The sequence below is a fragment of the Lissotriton helveticus genome, chromosome 4_1, assembly GCF_964261635.1.
Source record: "Lissotriton helveticus chromosome 4_1, aLisHel1.1, whole genome shotgun sequence".
Lineage (NCBI taxonomy): Eukaryota > Metazoa > Chordata > Amphibia > Caudata > Salamandridae > Lissotriton > Lissotriton helveticus.
The window spans coordinates 712,041,339-712,059,971 of NC_136063.1; the positions used below are offsets into that span (position 1 = coordinate 712,041,339).

General features: G+C 45.1%; 1 protein-coding gene across 3 annotated transcripts in view; it reads left to right on the top strand.

The window, feature by feature from the left end:
• NOL4 (nucleolar protein 4) overlaps positions 1-18,633 on the top strand; it is a 591,044-nt gene that overhangs the window by 495,287 nt on the left and 77,124 nt on the right. For 2 of the 3 annotated variants that reach the window (XM_078687354.1, XM_078687353.1), the window contains one exon: positions 9,763-9,876. The exons of the other annotated variant lie outside the window; for it this stretch is intronic. In XM_078687354.1, coding sequence (XP_078543480.1) covers positions 9,763-9,876 — 114 coding nt within the window. The remainder of the gene's footprint in view (positions 1-9,762; positions 9,877-18,633) is intronic. 3 annotated transcript variants of the gene reach the window in all.

Sequence of the window (18,633 nt, forward strand, 5' to 3'; positions counted from 1 at the left end):
CGATTTACAGAATATATATTCAAGATCTGGAGAGGTGGAGAAGACCATCTTCAAACATTAGTAGACTGGCTTAACAACAGGACAGCAGATATAATATTTACATCACACTGGAGCAAGGATGAAATTAATTTTGGGGATCTTACCATTAAACAGGAGGAAGGTAACATCTTCACTACTCTCTATACAAAAGAAACCGATAGGAATACACTCCTACATTATTCAAGCCACTATCAGAGAAATCTAAAGGATAATTTACCTTATAGCCAATTTTAGTGGATCAGAAGAAATTGCTCAAAGAAGGAGGACTTTTTTTATAATGCTGAGTTATTAATGTCTAAGTTAAAAGAACATCAATATCCACATTGACTCCTGAAACGAGCAATGAAGAGGGCCTGGTATATACCACATGACTCTCTCCTAGAGCCTACAGAGAACAAAGCGCTGGATAGAATAGTATGTGTAATAACTTTTACTTCAAGTACGAAGGATGTTAGGAAAGTTACCCAAAAGCACAGGAATATAGTCTCAACACTGAACCCCTTCAAAGAGGAGCATTTATTTGCCTTGAAAAGTAATAGGGACCTGAAAGACAGACCAGTCTATTCCAATACAGAACAAGCATTTGCAAGCAATAGGGCTCGCATTATGGAAAGTTTGACCTATTGGCGTTGCAAACAATAATTCAATGCCAATAGGTCAAACTTTTAGTAATGTGAGACATATTGCATTGCAAATGCTTGTTTTAAAGTGGATCTGGTTCGAGAAATTCGGGTTTTGCATCTAATTGTATATGTAGCTAGACAAGTAAACATCACATGAAAATGGACACCCAAAAGTTTAACATACTGATAGTCTGGGAAAACAGTTCAGTTGCCTTTAGAACTCCACATGCAAAAAAACACACTGCATATGTTATATTGATACATAGAATATGGGGTGTTTAAAAGTGCCTACCATAAATGCTGGTGCTACTGAGCATTTCTTGTCAGCGGCACAAATAGCAGGTCCAGGTTGGGGAGTAGAGGCCGGGTGGGGTGCTGAGCGGCTGACCAGCTGCTGCTCTGAAACAAATTAATCTGGCGGAGGCAGAACGCAGAAGGGAAGGCCAATGCTAGTGGGCGAGCGAGGAGAGCTGCAGCTAGCCTCTTGCCTCCCCTCCTTTATGTCCATTACAGAGGGACGTCCTGAGCCCTTAGTGTATAGAGAGGACTGGACAAGACCAGCGAGGGGGTTCAGCAGCAGGACCTTGTGAGCAACGACTGCCAAAGCTGCATAGGAGACATTCATCCATCACCAGGTTCCTAGTGGCACCTTAGGAAGTTCTAGGGGAGGAAGCACAGCGCAACAGGAGGAGGAGGAGGCAATGAGTGGTGCTCTGAGAGGGATGAAAGGCTGCTGATGAAACTACTGACCAACATATCCATAAAAAAAGTGCATGTGTCAATAAGAGCTACATCCCAACAAGCAAGTAAAGAGCTTGAACTGTCAGTAGATTAGAAAGTAACACCGAAACAAACCAGAAAGCTAATTTGACTTAGGAGCCACCCCGGGGATATCACTTGACAGCAGCACTGAACGCACACCAGTGGAGACAGTATTACTCTGATGCAGAACACGGACTACAAGCAGGTAGAAACATGAATAGCCTCTGCTTTACGGTATACAAAGTGGCAATGTTGAAAGGGGTATGTTTTACCGTCTCTTTACTAAGTTGCATTGATAAAGACTATTTTCACTAATCAGCCTCAAAATATGGAGTAATGTAAGGTTTAGTTTTCATTTTTATTTTATACAGCTGTAGTGAACCACCGGGTTGTCATACCCAGACCCGGTTGTAACTGTAACAGGGGTCAGTCCTCAGGATCGGTTTGTAGCTAGGAATGGTCCACCTCTAGATCTAACCAAGCCTGAAAAGCCGTTATGGAACAGGTCATCGGAAGGATCAAGTGGGGGAAGGAAAGGAAGGGAACAGCAAGGAGGGAGATCTGTAACAAGAAAAGACACACAGATAAACACCTCCTACTCCTTCTCTGTCAAATCATGGAATACATATAGGTAATAACAGACCCTGTAGGGGTAGGACACCTCTTATACCTGTAAAACAAAATGAGTAACCCTTGTAGAGGTTGGCGCTTGGATAGAAGGTGGTGCCTTCTGTGTGGCGGGTACTTGTTATTTATAACTGCAAGAATACAAAAGAACATATAGCTACGTACTCATGAGCTCAGTCTTTTTCTATAGGAACAAAACATATTAACAACCTTGCACCAAACGTACACATGAACCTACCATTATCTAAACTCCATTGAACTTCACAGGGATAGAGCGTAGACCTCTACCACTAGTATTAACCCCTGTTACAAATAGAGCTAGAATAATACTTGTTACAATACTTATCAAACTCCACGTAATTCACAATACACATTCCTGTGTAACCTCAGCCACAGGACAGGTAAGTCAACATGAGAAACTTTATCCCTTTGTAAAGCTTTGGTGATCCATTTAGAAAGTATAAAATTATTACTTCCTGTGTAATACGTCTTACACCGAAGTACAGTAAGTAATGCGGGAAGAAAAAGTACAAAAGATCGAAAGGGTTTGAACCAATGAAGGATATGGCAGCAAGGAATCAAGTGAACCCCCCGCTGGCCGACAATGCAGGCCGAATACCTCAAGGAACTGCGAGCACCCTCTCCGCCTGTCGAAAATACCGGCCGATTTAACAATCCAAGAAACTAGCCAGCCTCCACATGAGCAGGACGCTCACCAAAGGAGGTTGCCAGGGAAGAACAAAGATTGGTGCAGAGCACCCTTACCGGACAGCACTGCTGAACCAGGAACCGCAGCAGGAGACCCGGCGTGGACGAAGAATTTCCGACACCGGAAATGTAGTTTGCTGTGAAATGAACGGAATTACTCAGTGAAGCGTTCCCAACTATAGACCGTGCGCTACCTGAATCGTGCTCATGACAGTAACAAACCTTAACCCTCAAAGCTGGGCATGGCTGAGGGTATACATAAAGGGGCACATTTACCTGTACACTATGTCTGGTGTTCCGGCACTTAATATTCTGGCTGCCTGTTAGCCCTGGCCCCGCAACACCACGCAGACTAGAGTAGGCTGCACTTTCTATATTTAGCATTCTGAATTAAATCAGTTTGAGAAAGTTTGAATGCTTAAATTACGACTTTTTGATGTCGTCCTCAGGAGAGTCAAGTGTTAAGTAAGGCTCTTTGACTACACAAAGCAGAAGGGGAATCAAAACGATCAGAAACAGCGACGAGCCAAAAGCATCAAAGATAAAAAAAAAGTTCTCACACATAGGCGATAATGAAGGAAAATGTAAGTACACTGTACTTTACTGGTGCTCCTGAGCCTTCATAGGAACTGAGCTATTGCCCGCGGGAGCCTGACAGGAGGTAGCAAAAAAGACATTGACATGAACTAATCGTAAGCAGGAGGCAGGAATAGAGTGGTTTTATCAATTACATCAGGTCTTACAGACAGCGCATGCATGCTGCCATGACTCAACCTAAAAACTCAGACCTCAATGGAATCTTAGATGTTTCCTGTGATCTCCACCAGTTCTTGGCCATCATAAATACGGCAACTGTATTGTATGTGGTAACACTAGTGAGGGAACTGAGTTCACATAGTACAACATTGCAATCAAACATAGTGAATTCACAAATTGTAAATCAATAAATGTTATATATTGCATACGTTGCCCCTTCCTAAAAGCTGATATTGGAAAGACCAAAAAGGAAGTATAATATCCCGTCTGTCAACATAAATCGCAAATTAGGTGCGGCACAATATCAACTAACTTGGTATCATTTTCTGCAATGTAGTCATGCAATTTCAGATTTAAAATGAAAAGTACAAGTGCAACCATATGGGGATTCAGCCCAACTGAGGCAAGAGACATTTATTATTATGAAACTATGGATGGCTAAACCTGGATTAAATGAGGTCTGACCTCAGCAATATATTTTCAAAAATTGTGATTCTCTTGGCCTCAGAAATATGTTCCTAAAACATCCTACTGAAGATGTTCAGCGAGATTTAAAAACTATTGGATGCCCAAGTGTGTTTTTCTGTCTCATAATGGGCGCACAAATAGAGCACGCTCCTACAATTAAGTATTTCAGGACCAGGTGAATCATCCATGAGTTGAGGACATAAAGTTCCTTTAAGCACTGCTTGAAGACTACATTTCCCAGCATGCTTTAGCTTGTAGATGACTTCCGCTCAAAAACGATAAAACAGGTGAGCGTGTCGACTCTCTGAATGCCAACACACTGATGAATGATTTGAAGTCCCACAAGCGTGTGTACCCACATGAACAGACTAAGGTGATACAGAGTAGCCAGACACTGAAATGATTTCACAGCAGTGGCATAACATAGCCCCCAATCTCCAGGTGGGCCCTCATCATGTAGCCTGAGAGCCCTTGACTGAGTCTGGAGGGGGACCCCTTCATGTAATTTGCAGGGTGGGGCCTCAAGTTTCTTTACGCCACTGTTCCATAGAAATGGTGAATCCCTTAAACAGTGAATAAACCACATACATTCCACTGAAAAATAGTCATCCATGTAAACCAGTGCAGGTAACTAAAAAGAGAAATAACTGTCCCTTTCCGTATCCAAAGCAACATCATACCAGCCGTAGGTGAGTGTATTAAAATAACTCACATGGGTGTTGGTGTGTAAAGGGTACATTCATATAAGCGCACTTTACTTACCTTGGGGTTTACACTTTTTCTCAGCCCCAGCCTTGATTTAGAAGATTATATGGAGAACATTGGAAATCATCCTTCATAAAGTGTATATGTAACAAAATGAATATGTGAATAATCATAAAGCCATTGAAGCTTTTCCTTGGCTTGACTTAGTGTCCAGACAGTAATATATATATGCCCTGATGATGACCTCACAAAAGGTAATATCCTGCCTATATTGAGGTCGAAACGCGTGAGCGACAATTAATGAGAGGAGTACGGAGGAATTTCTCTCCCCCCGAGAAATTAAACACATTTTTCAGAAAGAACTGATTATGAATTGGAATGTATATTTTTAAGGTGGAAACAATCTTGCTAATGCATCTATCTCTTCTCTCCCATGGGAAATTGAGTGCTTATGTATACAAGGCGAATAATTTGTGATACACTCCATATCTTGGGCTCAATATCCTGAACATGTTTCAACACTTGTAATTCATATGTGTGAAGTTTATATATGTCACTGTTTTATGTAAATATTAGACCCAAAGTGATGTATGTACCTGAATATGTTGCGTATTTATGTTATTTGGGTGCATAAGAGCTTAATTTGTTTCCTTGATTTCGTCCCAAAAATATTTTTGGGAGTGTGTTAACTAGAATCTAATTAAATACAATTGATGTTTTGAAAAAAGAGTTATTGCCAATATGATTTGTGTTCCTGTTGTGATGAATTGATTAAATGTTGTGTCTATGGCTAATGGGGGGCACTTTGCTTTGATTGTATTTTTGAATTCGTCCTCCAAATACGCCTTACAGGATCAAACTCTGTGAATATTTACTTTCAGAAAATAGCCATATAGTTCCTGTAGTCTGTCTCTGGTCACATCACTGGATGTAGCTGATGGTTGGGCTTTTTGTATTACTCTTAGACAGCCACACACAATAGGGGACTTAAGTGTTCCTGGATTGGTGCCATCACTGACAGGATGGGAGGCAGGAGCTGGGCACAGCCCCACTGACACCTGAATAGGCTGTGTCCTGCCTCCACACAAAAGATTGCATACCCCCTGTAGTTAGTCTGGAGTCAGGACAGGGAAGGCAGGATATTTCAGGACTTCAAAGGGAAAACTCTAAAAGCTTCTTCCCACTTCAAAGGCACAACTGGGTATAAATACTGGACCTCAGACACCACCACTTCAGCACTCTTCTGGACCTGTGGATACTCTGCCAGGAAAAAAGGACGGCTGTGCTGCTGAAGGGCTGCCACTCTGCTGGGCTGCACTCTGCTGGACTCCTACTTTTCTATGCTAACCTTCTGCCTGCTGCCCTCCTGCTTGGGTGAGAAGGAAGGGAACGACATCCCTTGAGAACCCCAGAGTGACACCAAGGGCTAGTTGACTGGCCTCCTGACTTGAGCCTAAGGGACAGAAGGCTCCAACAACCTTGCACCATCACCTGGACTCTGGCATCTGCGAGTCAATCCTGACATGTGGTGCCACCCCAGTCCTGGACCCTTCGAAGTGGGCTTTGGGTACTTCGCCAGCCTCTGTGGATCCAGGGGTACCGACGAATCTCCTCTGCTCACGGCACAACCCTGGTCAGAAGTGATGCATATCTGCTGCTGCAGCATACATTGCATTTGGAACCATGTGTGACGCATCCTCAGTGCAAGCCCTCGCATCTCTCACTGGCATCAGCCTCGACAACGACACGAACTCCGTATCGCAGCTTCTCAGAACCAACTTATCACCCCGACTGCGGGATAAATCCCTGACTCTGGACTTCGCATTAAAAGCCCTCGTCAATGGGATCTTCGACGTCGATGCAACAGGACCTCAGACAAAATCCTCGCCTCATCTTGGAACCGACTCTCCGCTTCGGGTGAGCAACGCATCTTCAAAACTCTTACTTGCAACGCTCCTCAAATCAGGATTGAAGGTACTTTTGTTCAGCAGGCCCAACTGGGTCCATGGAGTCGGCCCACATTCCATCGCTGTTGGACTGAAGTAGTGACTTTGTCCCAGTCCTGGTGTGACCAGATATCCACATTTGTCGCTTACGCCTTTTGGCTCTATTTTTACTCTAAAATTGAATATCTCCGGTTCTAGCGATTGGATACTTGTTCTGGTCTTGTTTTATTTATTAAAAGTTACTCTAATCATGTAACTCTGTTGTGGGATCCATTTGTGGTGTGTTTTCACTGTGTTACTATTTGAAGTGTTGCACAAATACTTTAGACATTGCTCCTGAATTAACCCTGACTGCTCTGTGTCATGCTAACCGAGGGTTGAGCACAGGTTAATTTAGGGTTTGCCACAAAAATCGCACAATATCACATGACACCACACCTCCCACTAGCAGTTTGTCTTTACTCCATCACACATGTAACACTTCACCTTAACAAATTACACCGGGCCTCAATACACCACACTGTACCACACTATCTGAGACTACCCCATTACAAACGTTATCACTCCATCTCACAATACACCACGCAACACCTCATTACACTGAATTATACCACATTATTCCATGCCATATCATACTAGATTAGACCACATAACTCCACAGGGAATCACAGAATACATCACTCCATTGCACATGTATCACGCCAGATCCCACCACTGTATTCAAAACACCCTGCTGAATATCACAGCATTCTTTACATTAACACTTTTCAATGCATATCTTGACAGCACACCACCCAGCACCACCTAACAACACACAATACAGCATTATATTGCACCCATCTCGCCATACCACACTAAGCCTTACCTTGTCACAGTATACCACGTATTGTACCACACCACAAGTTACCTAACAATATCACGTCACAAATATCACACCTCACTGATTAGTGGAGTAAAGGTGATATGTCACCCCACACCACCATTACTCCACTATAACAACCTCCAATGAACCACTAAAACCCACCAGACAACACCATTTCACCTGGCACTATCTTTGATAACAGCCGACTGCACTACTATCACATTATACAACATATCACAACAACTCCCCATACCATAGCCTATCATCCACCCATGACCTCAGCCCACTACATTGTCCATACAACAACACAGTTCAGTCAAAATCTCACTTCACCACACCCTCCATGTCAGAACGCATCACTCATTGGGGAAACCTGAGTTGGGCCTATTCAGCTCAGTTAAGAGTACGGATGGCGAGACGCAGAGGCAGAGAGAAGCACATAGGCAGGTGAGACATGAAGGCAGAGGGGGCATGGCCCCAGCAGGTTCCCTGATTTTGAACTGACAACACGGGTAGTGTTCTAAAATGCCAAAGGCTTTCTTTTAGAATAAGACACACCACGAGTCCTCCTAATAAAACGCGTGTGGTCTAGGAATTCGGGGACAGTGGTCCTGGGGAAGGTAAGGTCCAAAGACAAGCCTATCTAAGGCGATGAAATATAGGACTGGTAACACTCACAGACAGGGAGCCAGGGAGCGCGGCAGCTGGTGACAGAAAACAGAGGAAGCATTGTTGGGTGATACACTGTTTCAAAAACAGCACTGTAGTAAACACGCACTAAGGCCCCAGAGCAGCAATAGCACCCCACACCAAGTCCACCCCAAATGTTCCACAAACAGACATCCGTCGAACTGCAACTATAATAACAATATTTTATCAGCAGGATTATGTAGGCAATATTGAAATCTGTCTTTAGTTTATAACGGGAAGTGTCAAGTAAATGTTTGAATAGATGGCTGATCTATTCCTTAAGGTGTTGAATACCTGTAATGTGCTATAGATGCAGAATAAACTTGCATGATCATCATTCTTCAGGTGCTACCGCTTCCAAAGTGTTTGTGGATTTACGACCACTGAGTTGAGGGCCAATTCCTCCTTTGTTGAATGTAAAAAAGTGTTGTTGGTGATGAATCACTGCATTCCATACTGAAGAACGCCCCAGGATAAGCAATGCCACCGGTGATGGATATATGGTCAGTCTTGGTGCTGAAATGGGTGACATTCTGTTCAGTGTCCTGTTACAGGGAACAAGGGAAGGACTGCACTGGAACCACAGGATGACAGTACAGAGCCATGTTAGAGAGACACCCACACTGCTAGTGATGATTGTAAACACGTGCACAACTTCAAGAGCAGCTCTGGGGTCCTCTGGGCACCTTCAGATATTTGGCGTTACTTTGAAATTCCCCAGGTGTCACCTATCTGAACTGGAATTAAATCTTTGTGAATGTTGTCATATTGATAGATAAGATAGTCATGGGTATATACGTGGCATGGGCAGATAGACTAGAATGACCTTCTCAGTCTCGAAAACCAGCGATGGAGCTGGTTTTAGAAAAATGCTTATGAAATAAGACATGCATGTGTCTTGCATAAGCGCTACTAATCTCTCAGGGCAGTGAAGGTACATGTCCTCCTTGGTAGGGCCTACCATGTTAATCAAAAATAGGATGAGACAGGATTTGATGGAACGAGTGAGATGTTTCTTTTTTTTATTTCCTGAATCTGTTTTTTTTTTACCTCTGAATGTGATTTCTTTCAGCACATCCCATTGTAACCGAGTCTGTTAATATTCATGCCGCTGTCTCACGATTGAGTCGATCCTGAACCGTTCTGACACTTCTCTTTACTATGAATGATGTTGCGACCCGACCACTTGCTCTTCCAGGCCTGAGAGCCGTGTCGGTTCTGTCACGTAGTGTGAAGGATAACACCCGTCCCAGCGGCGTTAGGGCGTTGCAGACAGCTAGTGTTTGCAGCCACAAAGTGGATATTCCACCGTCTCTTCCAAACGCAGCGTAATGAGGCAGATTAAATGCCTCGGACAATGGAACCAAGACAGGTCTCCCTGATAGATCTGTGCAGCAGATGCAACCTTACCCGCTCCCTGGCCGCCATCTTTGACCGTTACTGTATTTGCTCTTTCATGTGGTATTGCAGACAGTTCAGTGATTCAACCCTTCTGCTCGTGCGACACACCGGCAGTGCAAGAGCCATTGGCCAGGGAACGAGAATATTAATGTTTTATTTCTCCTTTCCTTCTTAGTCACGACCTATTCCCTCCCACCTCACCTCAGCAGTAGCGGAGAACATCCTGGCCGCGGCGTGCGAGAGTGAAAGTAGGAACGCGGCAAAGAGGATGCGACTGGAGAGACCGCAGGTACCGTGCTCTTTCTGGGCCTTCCATTTAATGCCTTTGTGTGTGTGTTTTTTTTAATTCAGCAGGAGTGTGTGTAGACAGACATCAGAGTGGAACCCATCTTTTAGTTGAATAGTGACCGCTTGACCTAAAAAGTGCATCCTGCAGAATTTCCTATGTGAGAATGTAAGTGAATATTCCCTCATCTCTTTCCTTATCCCCTTACTTACCATGCTGATATATTGGAACCGCTATAAACTCTTGGCACTCCACCCAAGCCTTTTTCTTTATTTCTCTTACGGAGAACTGCTCCTTCTCACATAAGATACACTGCCACCGCTTTCACTTTTTGTTGTTTTGGTGCCCAGTTCTTCGGCTCTTTTCACCTTCTTTTGATCAGTGCTATGCAGTGCTTGAAATGGAAATATAGAAGTGCAGGTACTCGGTACAATAGTACCTGCTTGTTTCTTAGAAGTGCTGGTACTCTCCAATTAAAAGTATTGCAATTCTCTTGAGAATAAAAAAGTGCCTGTACTCAGTGCCGGACTGTACCGGCCCATTTAAAGCACTGGTGCTATAAGTGCAGTTATGGATTACATGTAAGGTGCAGAGACTACGTTTTCCTATGTAGTGCACGGGCCTACACTGTTATATTTGTACTTTCACTTCAAGCGGATCAGGGACACGCGCTTTCTTCTATGGGGCATGCCGATCCTCTGTTTTGTGTTTGTAACAGTGGGATGCTCAGGCCTCATGCTTTTTAATTATACACTCCATCAGGATCAGTAGTATAGAGGTTGCCCTGCAAGGAGTCCGCAGTCTGAACTAGGCAGTACACCAGCCTGCTGTTATTGGCAATTAACTGCAGTAGGCTTTCGTTGGGAAGGCCAGCTACCTCAACGAAGCAGTGTATCTGGAAAGGCGAGATTTTACCTCTAGAGTCTGCTTATCATTCTCCTTAATCCGTCACAGGTCGACCTTTTTACCTGTCATAGAGTGAATTAGGCAACCTAGTCACAACTAAACAATTCAATTATCTCAATACCCAATTACTTTCCCCAAAGAACCACTGACTAAAGACTGAATTTAAAAGGTTTATTACAAAACCAAAAATAACTGGAGATACAGGCACCTCAGCAAGAGGTTCAAAGATAAACAGGTACTAATACAAACATAATCCTACGGAAAAGTCTCAAACGGTTAATGAATAGAACGAGGATCAATTCCAGGATCATCAGACTAAACAGGATTGCTATAACTTGAGTTCTGGTACTCATCAGGATAATAGACATAAATTCAGATCAGTCTGTCCCTACACTATGCTAGGTGACATCCCTACTCAACAATAGCCCAACCTAACCAAAAGGTGTCAGCCGTGGTGACTTCCAAAGGAAGTTTGCCCACATTCTCTTGTAGACTATAGTTCTCGACTTGCAACTACACCCTTTGCCCAAACGACCGCTCTCTCTAGCTCCTCAGCTCGTCTGCACGGCCTCCACCCTCGGGGTACTGTCCCTAATACCAAACCCCACAAAGTGAATGACACGCCTTCAGGTACGCCCCTCCAGGAGGTGTTGGGTTCTGGAAATTTCCAGCATGGCGCTGGTCCATCCTTGTCCGTTCAAACGTCCTTGGGTCCCAGACTCTTCATCCTTTCAAGTTGCTTCTCTGAATTCCTGGTCTACTCCTCCATGTCTGAGTCTAACATCCTAACGCTCATACACAATGGGCCCTTCTACTCTACTATCTGCTTGATGAGGCGCCTGCAAAGGAATACACGCAAATAGCTCACAGTCTACAAATGTTGCATCATCTTCTAAAAAGCTCTTTTATATAACATTTCTACAGTTAAATGTTAAGCAGGACAATTTCCAACAGGCCTGCACCATTTCTATGAACTAGGCCTCAGTTTGTTATAGGCCCAACGCTTTACATTAGCACTTCTTCTTAGTTCACTAGGCCTCCAACCTTAAACAGCAAATGCATTTCCTACTTTAAGCTAATTATCGGGAATATATAAAGTCTGTTACATTCTCAGGTAAAGCAACTCTAAAAGGCTCAATTAAGTTTGTTAAACACACGTTGCATAAGAAAAAGGTTTCATTTCAACAGCGTCGCTATTCAAGCAACAAATGTGTACTTGTAATCCAACTAGTTCTCTATTCCTCATTGCGTTAAAACATGATTAAAGTCCTTTATATATACGGGTGCTGGCTACTTGTACATATGGTGCACCCCTACAATTTTCACTATAAATGGCGCTCTCTCAGTTCCCCCCTTTGATGACCCGTGTCATCACCACCCTCACATCATCCTCAGGGTAAGAACTAAGTTAAACAGAGCTTGTGGCCATTTTTCCTCTCTTGAGCATCTCCAATGCTCTCAAGCTGCGGTATTGATTGTCTTGCAGCCTTTCCATTCGCATCTCTTGCGCTCTCATTGATCTCGCCAACCTATTCGACTTATACCACTTGTATATCCTCACTAAACCCCATAAGGCAATCACACATGCCACTGCTATGATGAGGGGTTTCAGTACAAATCCAAGGAAACCCTTCCCTAGGTTGGCAAACCAGTTTCCGACCTTTCCAAATCCCTTGCCAACGGTCTCCCACGCATTCTCTTGGGTCAAGTCCTCAATCTCATAATGGATTGCGGTAATGTTGCTTATATATGTCTCCAGATCCTTAGAGTTGTCTGGTATATAAGTGCAGCATTCCTGAATCTTCAAACGTTTACAGACTCCGCCCTCTTTTGCTAGGATGACGTCTAGGGCAAGACGGTTCTGTAAAACCATTGTCCTTATCGACAACATCTCACCCTCAACCAACACTAATGACTTGGCTGTATTCATTGACAGTTCATCCACCACAGTTGCCAACCGCCTTATCTTGATGTCATTCAAAATGACTCCCAACATAGGTATCGCTGCTCCAAACACATCTCCAACGATTGCTCCAGCACTCTCTCCTCGCTTTACCCTTCTCTGGGACCCTCCCTCCAAGAGAGCAAACTCCTCAGTATGGTAACTCTTGGGAAAGATAATTGCTAGGTAACACGTTCCATACCACTTCTCTGGCAATCTCACATACGCATTCTTTCCACAGACAAAATATACAGTAGGGATCACCTGCACCACGCTCTTCAAGAAATCCTTAGTATAATACTCCAATGTGAAGGTGTGTTCACATGTAGTATGACCTACATAGACGTTCTCATAATATGTCTGTGGTCTGTGCAGGCACAGCTTCCCCTTCTGTACCTCATCTAAAGCTATCGGACCATAACTCCCTCTTGACTTGTGCTTCTTCTCTTCTTCCGTCCAATCTACCTTTCCTTGTCCTGAATCTCTCAACTGTTTTTGCTTCGTGTACCTATCTTCCACCTGTTCAATGAACTTCTTTTCTACATCTGACAATGAACAAGTCAAATTGTGTCGGTGTGCATACGGGGTGTCTAGCTCTTGTGTAGGGATGAAAAAATATCCCAGTCTGTCTTCTGATTTATAATAGTCCCACTTATTCAAGTGCTTGTAATTAGGGACTTCTGGTAACACAGCATCATAATTGGAAAAATAATATTCAAAATGATTCTGCCCATATAATATGCTAATCAACAAACTACATGAAATTCCATATGTCAACGGAAGGTGGTGGTATCTAATACCCTCGTCTACTGAAGCTGGCAGTTGCATACATACATAACAGTCCTTCGCATCCATCGCATCAATGTATTCATACAGCAGCTTTGCATATGCGTTCTGCCCAAAATTTCCTTTAGACAGATCTGTATGTAACCTACGACTTTCTGCAGCCAGCAAGGCCTTCTCCCTTCTTTCTCTTTCTTCCTTCTGGCTAGGGGTGGTAGGTGTTGGTGTCCCCTCAGCCTTCTCTACTTGCTCGTGTGGTGCAAAATAGGAAACTGAAACTACTATAACTATAAGGAGGATCACTCCTGCTAAAAGGGTGCCTACTATGCACTTGGCTCCACGATTCGGGTTTCCAGGCGCCATGGTCTCAGCACAAAGTAGTTCGTTCTCGGAAAGCACCCAAAGTCTCTTTCTCTGTTATTCGAGTCTCTTGAACCACATCTGGTAGCCTGAAGTCCCGTTTCAGTTCTTCTTTTGCTTCAATCAACAGACAGCCATAACCCTTCTCCGTCCTCTGTGGAAAGTCCCAAAATTTCTTCTTCTTCCACTCGGCTCTAGGTTAGTTCAACAGCTATTTACAACAGTCTTTAAAAGTCTTTAATAATCAATGATGATACTTGATCCGATTGCCTGCAACACATAATCTAAAAGTTCCATGCGGAGCACCACTTCATCATAGGCTGGCATGTCCGGAACAAAGGTAGGAAATATCAGTCTATCCAGGAGTAAATCACGTATCTTGCTTAGGAGAGGGGGATTTGGAATTGTGAGTGTCAGTACGCCTTCGATTTCAAGTCCAGGTACCAACAGCATCACTTCCAGCTTAACATTTGGGATCGTACTGGTCACCACCACTGACCTCACCCTCCCGGACCTCAGAACTCCAGGCATTTGTGAAAGGGTAGGTCCACTCTGGAGTGGCGTATCTTTGGCAAGGTACTCTCACCCTCCTTGACCTTCTCGGACCCCTCTGTTCAGCTCCTTGTTCTCCCTCTTCCTGGTCTGATTCTTCCGATACAGGGACAAGATCTCTCTCGGAAGCCAATCTCACATTCATTCGCCTCCGTCTCTCGGGCCAATGAGCCTCTGCACCTCTTGCTCGTCGGCCTCTCATTTGTACACCCTGTTCGTCCCCACTGTCAGCCTCTTCTGCGCTCAGATCACCTTCTCCGCCACTTCCTCCTTCTGAGGCGGATTCAGTGTCACTGTCGTCGAGGTCGTTTCCAACCTGATCAGGGGAGTCCCCAACTTTCACCGGCACCCCCACAGCTTGACTTGTCCCCTCTGTTGGATCTTCTTCTTTGTTATTATTTTCATCTACGAGAGGAGCTGTTCCCTCCAAGGGTGCTGGGACTCGTCGGGTGTGAGAAGTGTGGACCCAGTTTGGCAATCCGCCACACTTCACAGCAGTAGTGGTGACTAGAATCACTTGGAAAGGTCCTCTCCAATGTACATCCAGGCAGCTATTCCTCACGTGTTTCCTCACCAGGAACCAATCACCCGGGCACAGGTCGTGACAAAGGTCGCTAGCAGCCGGGACTTCAGCAGCCTGCACCTGAAGGGACACAGAACGGATGACATTCGAAAGTCCCCTGCAGTAATCAAGAATCAGGTCATCTGTGATATTCAGCAAAGCAGTTGTAGGAATAGATGGCAGTCTCATAGCCCTCCCCATCAGTACTTCATGTGGTGAGAGCCCTGTCCTCCTGTCTGGGGTACTACGCATACTCATCAGTACCAACGGCAACGCATCGGGCCACTTCAGGGATGTGGACGAGCACACTTTTGCCATTCGGGCTTTAAGCGTTCCGTTTATCTGCTCCACTATGCCAGAAGCCTCTGGACGGTAGCTACAATGCAGTCTCTGGTCAATGTTCAGGGCAGAGCAGAGCATCTTCACAACTTCGCTATTAAAGTGCTTTCCTCTGTCCGATTCCAAAGAGGTCGGAACCCCGAATCGTGGCACCAATTCCCTCAACAATAGTTTGGCTACCGTGAGTGTATCGCACCTACGAGTGGGATATGCCTCAACCCATCTAGAGAACACACACACAATCACCAAGACATACCTGAGGCTATTGCACCTCGGCATCTCAATGAAATCTATTTGCATCCTGTAAAAAGGTCCGCCGGACCTTCCAATGTGGCTCAGTGTAACTGGTGTTCTTTTCCCAACATTTATCTGTTGACACGTTACACATCTCTGACACACTGCTTCCGCAGCCTGTCTAAACTTCGGATTGTACCATGTTTGCCTGAACACACGCAACATCGCATCCCTTCCCAGATGCACAGGACCATGTATCTGTCGTGCCATCGCACTCACCAGCTCATTCGGCAAAACAGCTCTTCCATCAGCCGAAACCCACATGTCCAAATCTCCTTTAACACAACCAGCCGATTCCCACACCCTTTTCTCATAATCTGACGCCTGTCCTTGCATGTCTCTCCACTCTTCCCATTTGTCTGCCACGTCAAGCATCATGCTTAGCTCGGTTCTTTCCCTTGGTCCCTCAATGTGTTGTTCAGTAAAGGAGTATCCCTGCTCCGTACAATAGCGTACAACTTCATCAGCATAACGATTCCCCATTGACACGAAATCGGTGCCTCTGGTATGAACTGTACATTTTACCACTGCTATTGCTGCAGGACCTTGCAAGGCCTCCAGCAATAACCTGATGAATTCGCCATTCCTGATTGGGGAGCCCGATGATGTCATGTAACCCCTCTGAGACCACAACTGACCGAAGTCATGAACCACCCCAAATCCATATTGGCTGTCAGTGAAGATGGTGATCCGAATCCCGTTGGCTGCCAAACAGGCACGCGTCAACGCAATTATCTCAGCCACCTGCGCGGAGTGTACTCCTTCCAGGCAGGCTGCTTCAATTATTCCAGAAATAGTACAGACAGCAAATGCTGCTCTCAACTGACCAGTATTGTCTCTTACGCATGAGCCATCCACAAAGTAAATTTCATCGGGGTCTGTCAACGGCACATCAACAATATCCGGCCTAGGTTTGGTGCATAGTTCAGTTACATCAAGACAATCATGGTCTTCCCAATCATCTTCTATATCATTTGGTAATGGCAACAAGGTAGCAGGATTCAAGACAGAGCACCTCCTGAGAGTCACATTCTCCGCAGCAAGTATAACCTGCTCGTAGCGTGTGAGCCTATTGTTGGTCAAGTGCTGCGTCTTGGTCCTGGTCATCAATAATTCCACAGAATGAGGTACATGCACTGTCAGTGGATATCCCATCACAATACTTTCACATCTTCCAATGCTGACACCTGTTGCAGCAACGGATTTGAGACATCCGGGCAACGCTGCGGCTACTGGGTCTAAGGTAGCCGAAAAGTAAGCAACTGGTCTACGGACTCCTCCATGATCCTGCACTAAAACTGCCAAAGCACATCCCTCTCTCTCACAGCAGAACAATGCAAATGATTTGTTGTAATCGGGCATTCCCAGAGCCGGAGCACGACACAAGTCCTCTCTCAACTCAAGAAAAGCCATCATACAGTCTGTGTCCCATGGTACCGGATCACTCACGTCCTTGTGCGTCAGTTTCTGCAATGGTTTCGCCTTCAGGGGAAAGTTAGCAATCCATTGTCGGCAGTAGCTAACCATGCCCAGGAACATTCTAACCTCTCTCTGGGTCGAGGGCACGGTCATTCTCATGATCGTTTCAATCCTGTCAGGCGACACTTTCCTCTTTCCCTGCTCTATTCTCTGACCCAGATACTGCACTTCTTGCAGGCAGTACTGTAACTTGCTGGGGGACACCTTGTGTCCATTCTCTCCCAAATGGTTCAGCAAGGCAATGGTGTCAATCCTACAAGCATCTTCGGTGTCTGACGCAACAAGGAGGTCGTCTATGTACTGTACGAGAACTGAGTTCTGCGGCAGTACCAGACTCTCGAGATTCCTTTTCAACAATTGATTGAAGATCGATGGGCTCTCTGTATACCCTTGGGGGATACGGCACCATGTTAAAACGCGACTCTCTATTTTGAACGCAAAAAGAAATTGGCTTTCCTCGTGCAGTGGGATAGAAAAGAAAGCTTGACACAAATCAATCACAGAAAACCATTCGGCTTGGAACGGTATCTGAAACAGTATTACTGATGGTTTCGGCACCACGGGACAACATGGGACAACTATGTTGTTAATCTTTCGTAGATCCTGCACTATCCTAAACTTCCCATTTGGCTTCTGCAGACCCATTATCGGAGAGTTACAGGGACTGCCCATAACCTCCTTCAGAATCCCTTGTCTAAACATGGACTCAATCACGGGTTTTATACCTGCGAGTGTTTCTGGGGTCAACTTGTACTGGGGTGTTCTCGGGAATTCAGCATTTGGTCTCACTTGAATTCTGACAGGCTCTACCCCTTTGATCAGTCCGATCTCCTCCCACGTAAAGACCCACACCTCTGGTGAGACCGAATCTCTCACTTCCCATGGGAGTTCTTCCACAGTTATAGCAGGGTACAATTCAATGCACACATGCGTGTTATCAACCTTAAAATCAGCATCGTCATCATTAGTCTGCAATTCTACTCCCTTGGGGGTACAATAGATGGTGCAATTGAGTTTACCAAAAGATCTCTTCCTAGCAAGCATACGGGACTGGAATCGCACACTACAAACTGGTGTTTATCTCTGAAACTTCCGATCTTTACCGGGACTGGCTCAGTCAGGGGGTTCGTCATTCTTCACTCCTACCACTTGAATAGTCTGTCCTGAAAGGGGCAAATTGGGGACTACTGCGGACCGCACAGTAGACCTGGAAGCACCAGTATCAACCAAGAAGGTGGTGGGGTGTCCGTCTACGTCAGCCTCTACAAAGGGTCCCCTCTGATCTACCTCCAGTACTGCTCCAAGGGTACAGTCCTCCTCCCCATTCAGGCACCGTCCTGACACTGGATCAAGGTAATAGTGCTCATCCCCCTCGACTATGAAGGGCATCTGCTTGTAAACCTTGTTCCCTGTCAAAATCTTCGGTGGCTGGGGAATCGGAGCCCTAGGGGCTGACGTCCCCCCTTTTGTCGTCTGGGGCTTAGTCACTGTCACCTTCCGTACCGGAGGGGCCTCAACTTCCTCCTCCTCCTCCTCCTGTACC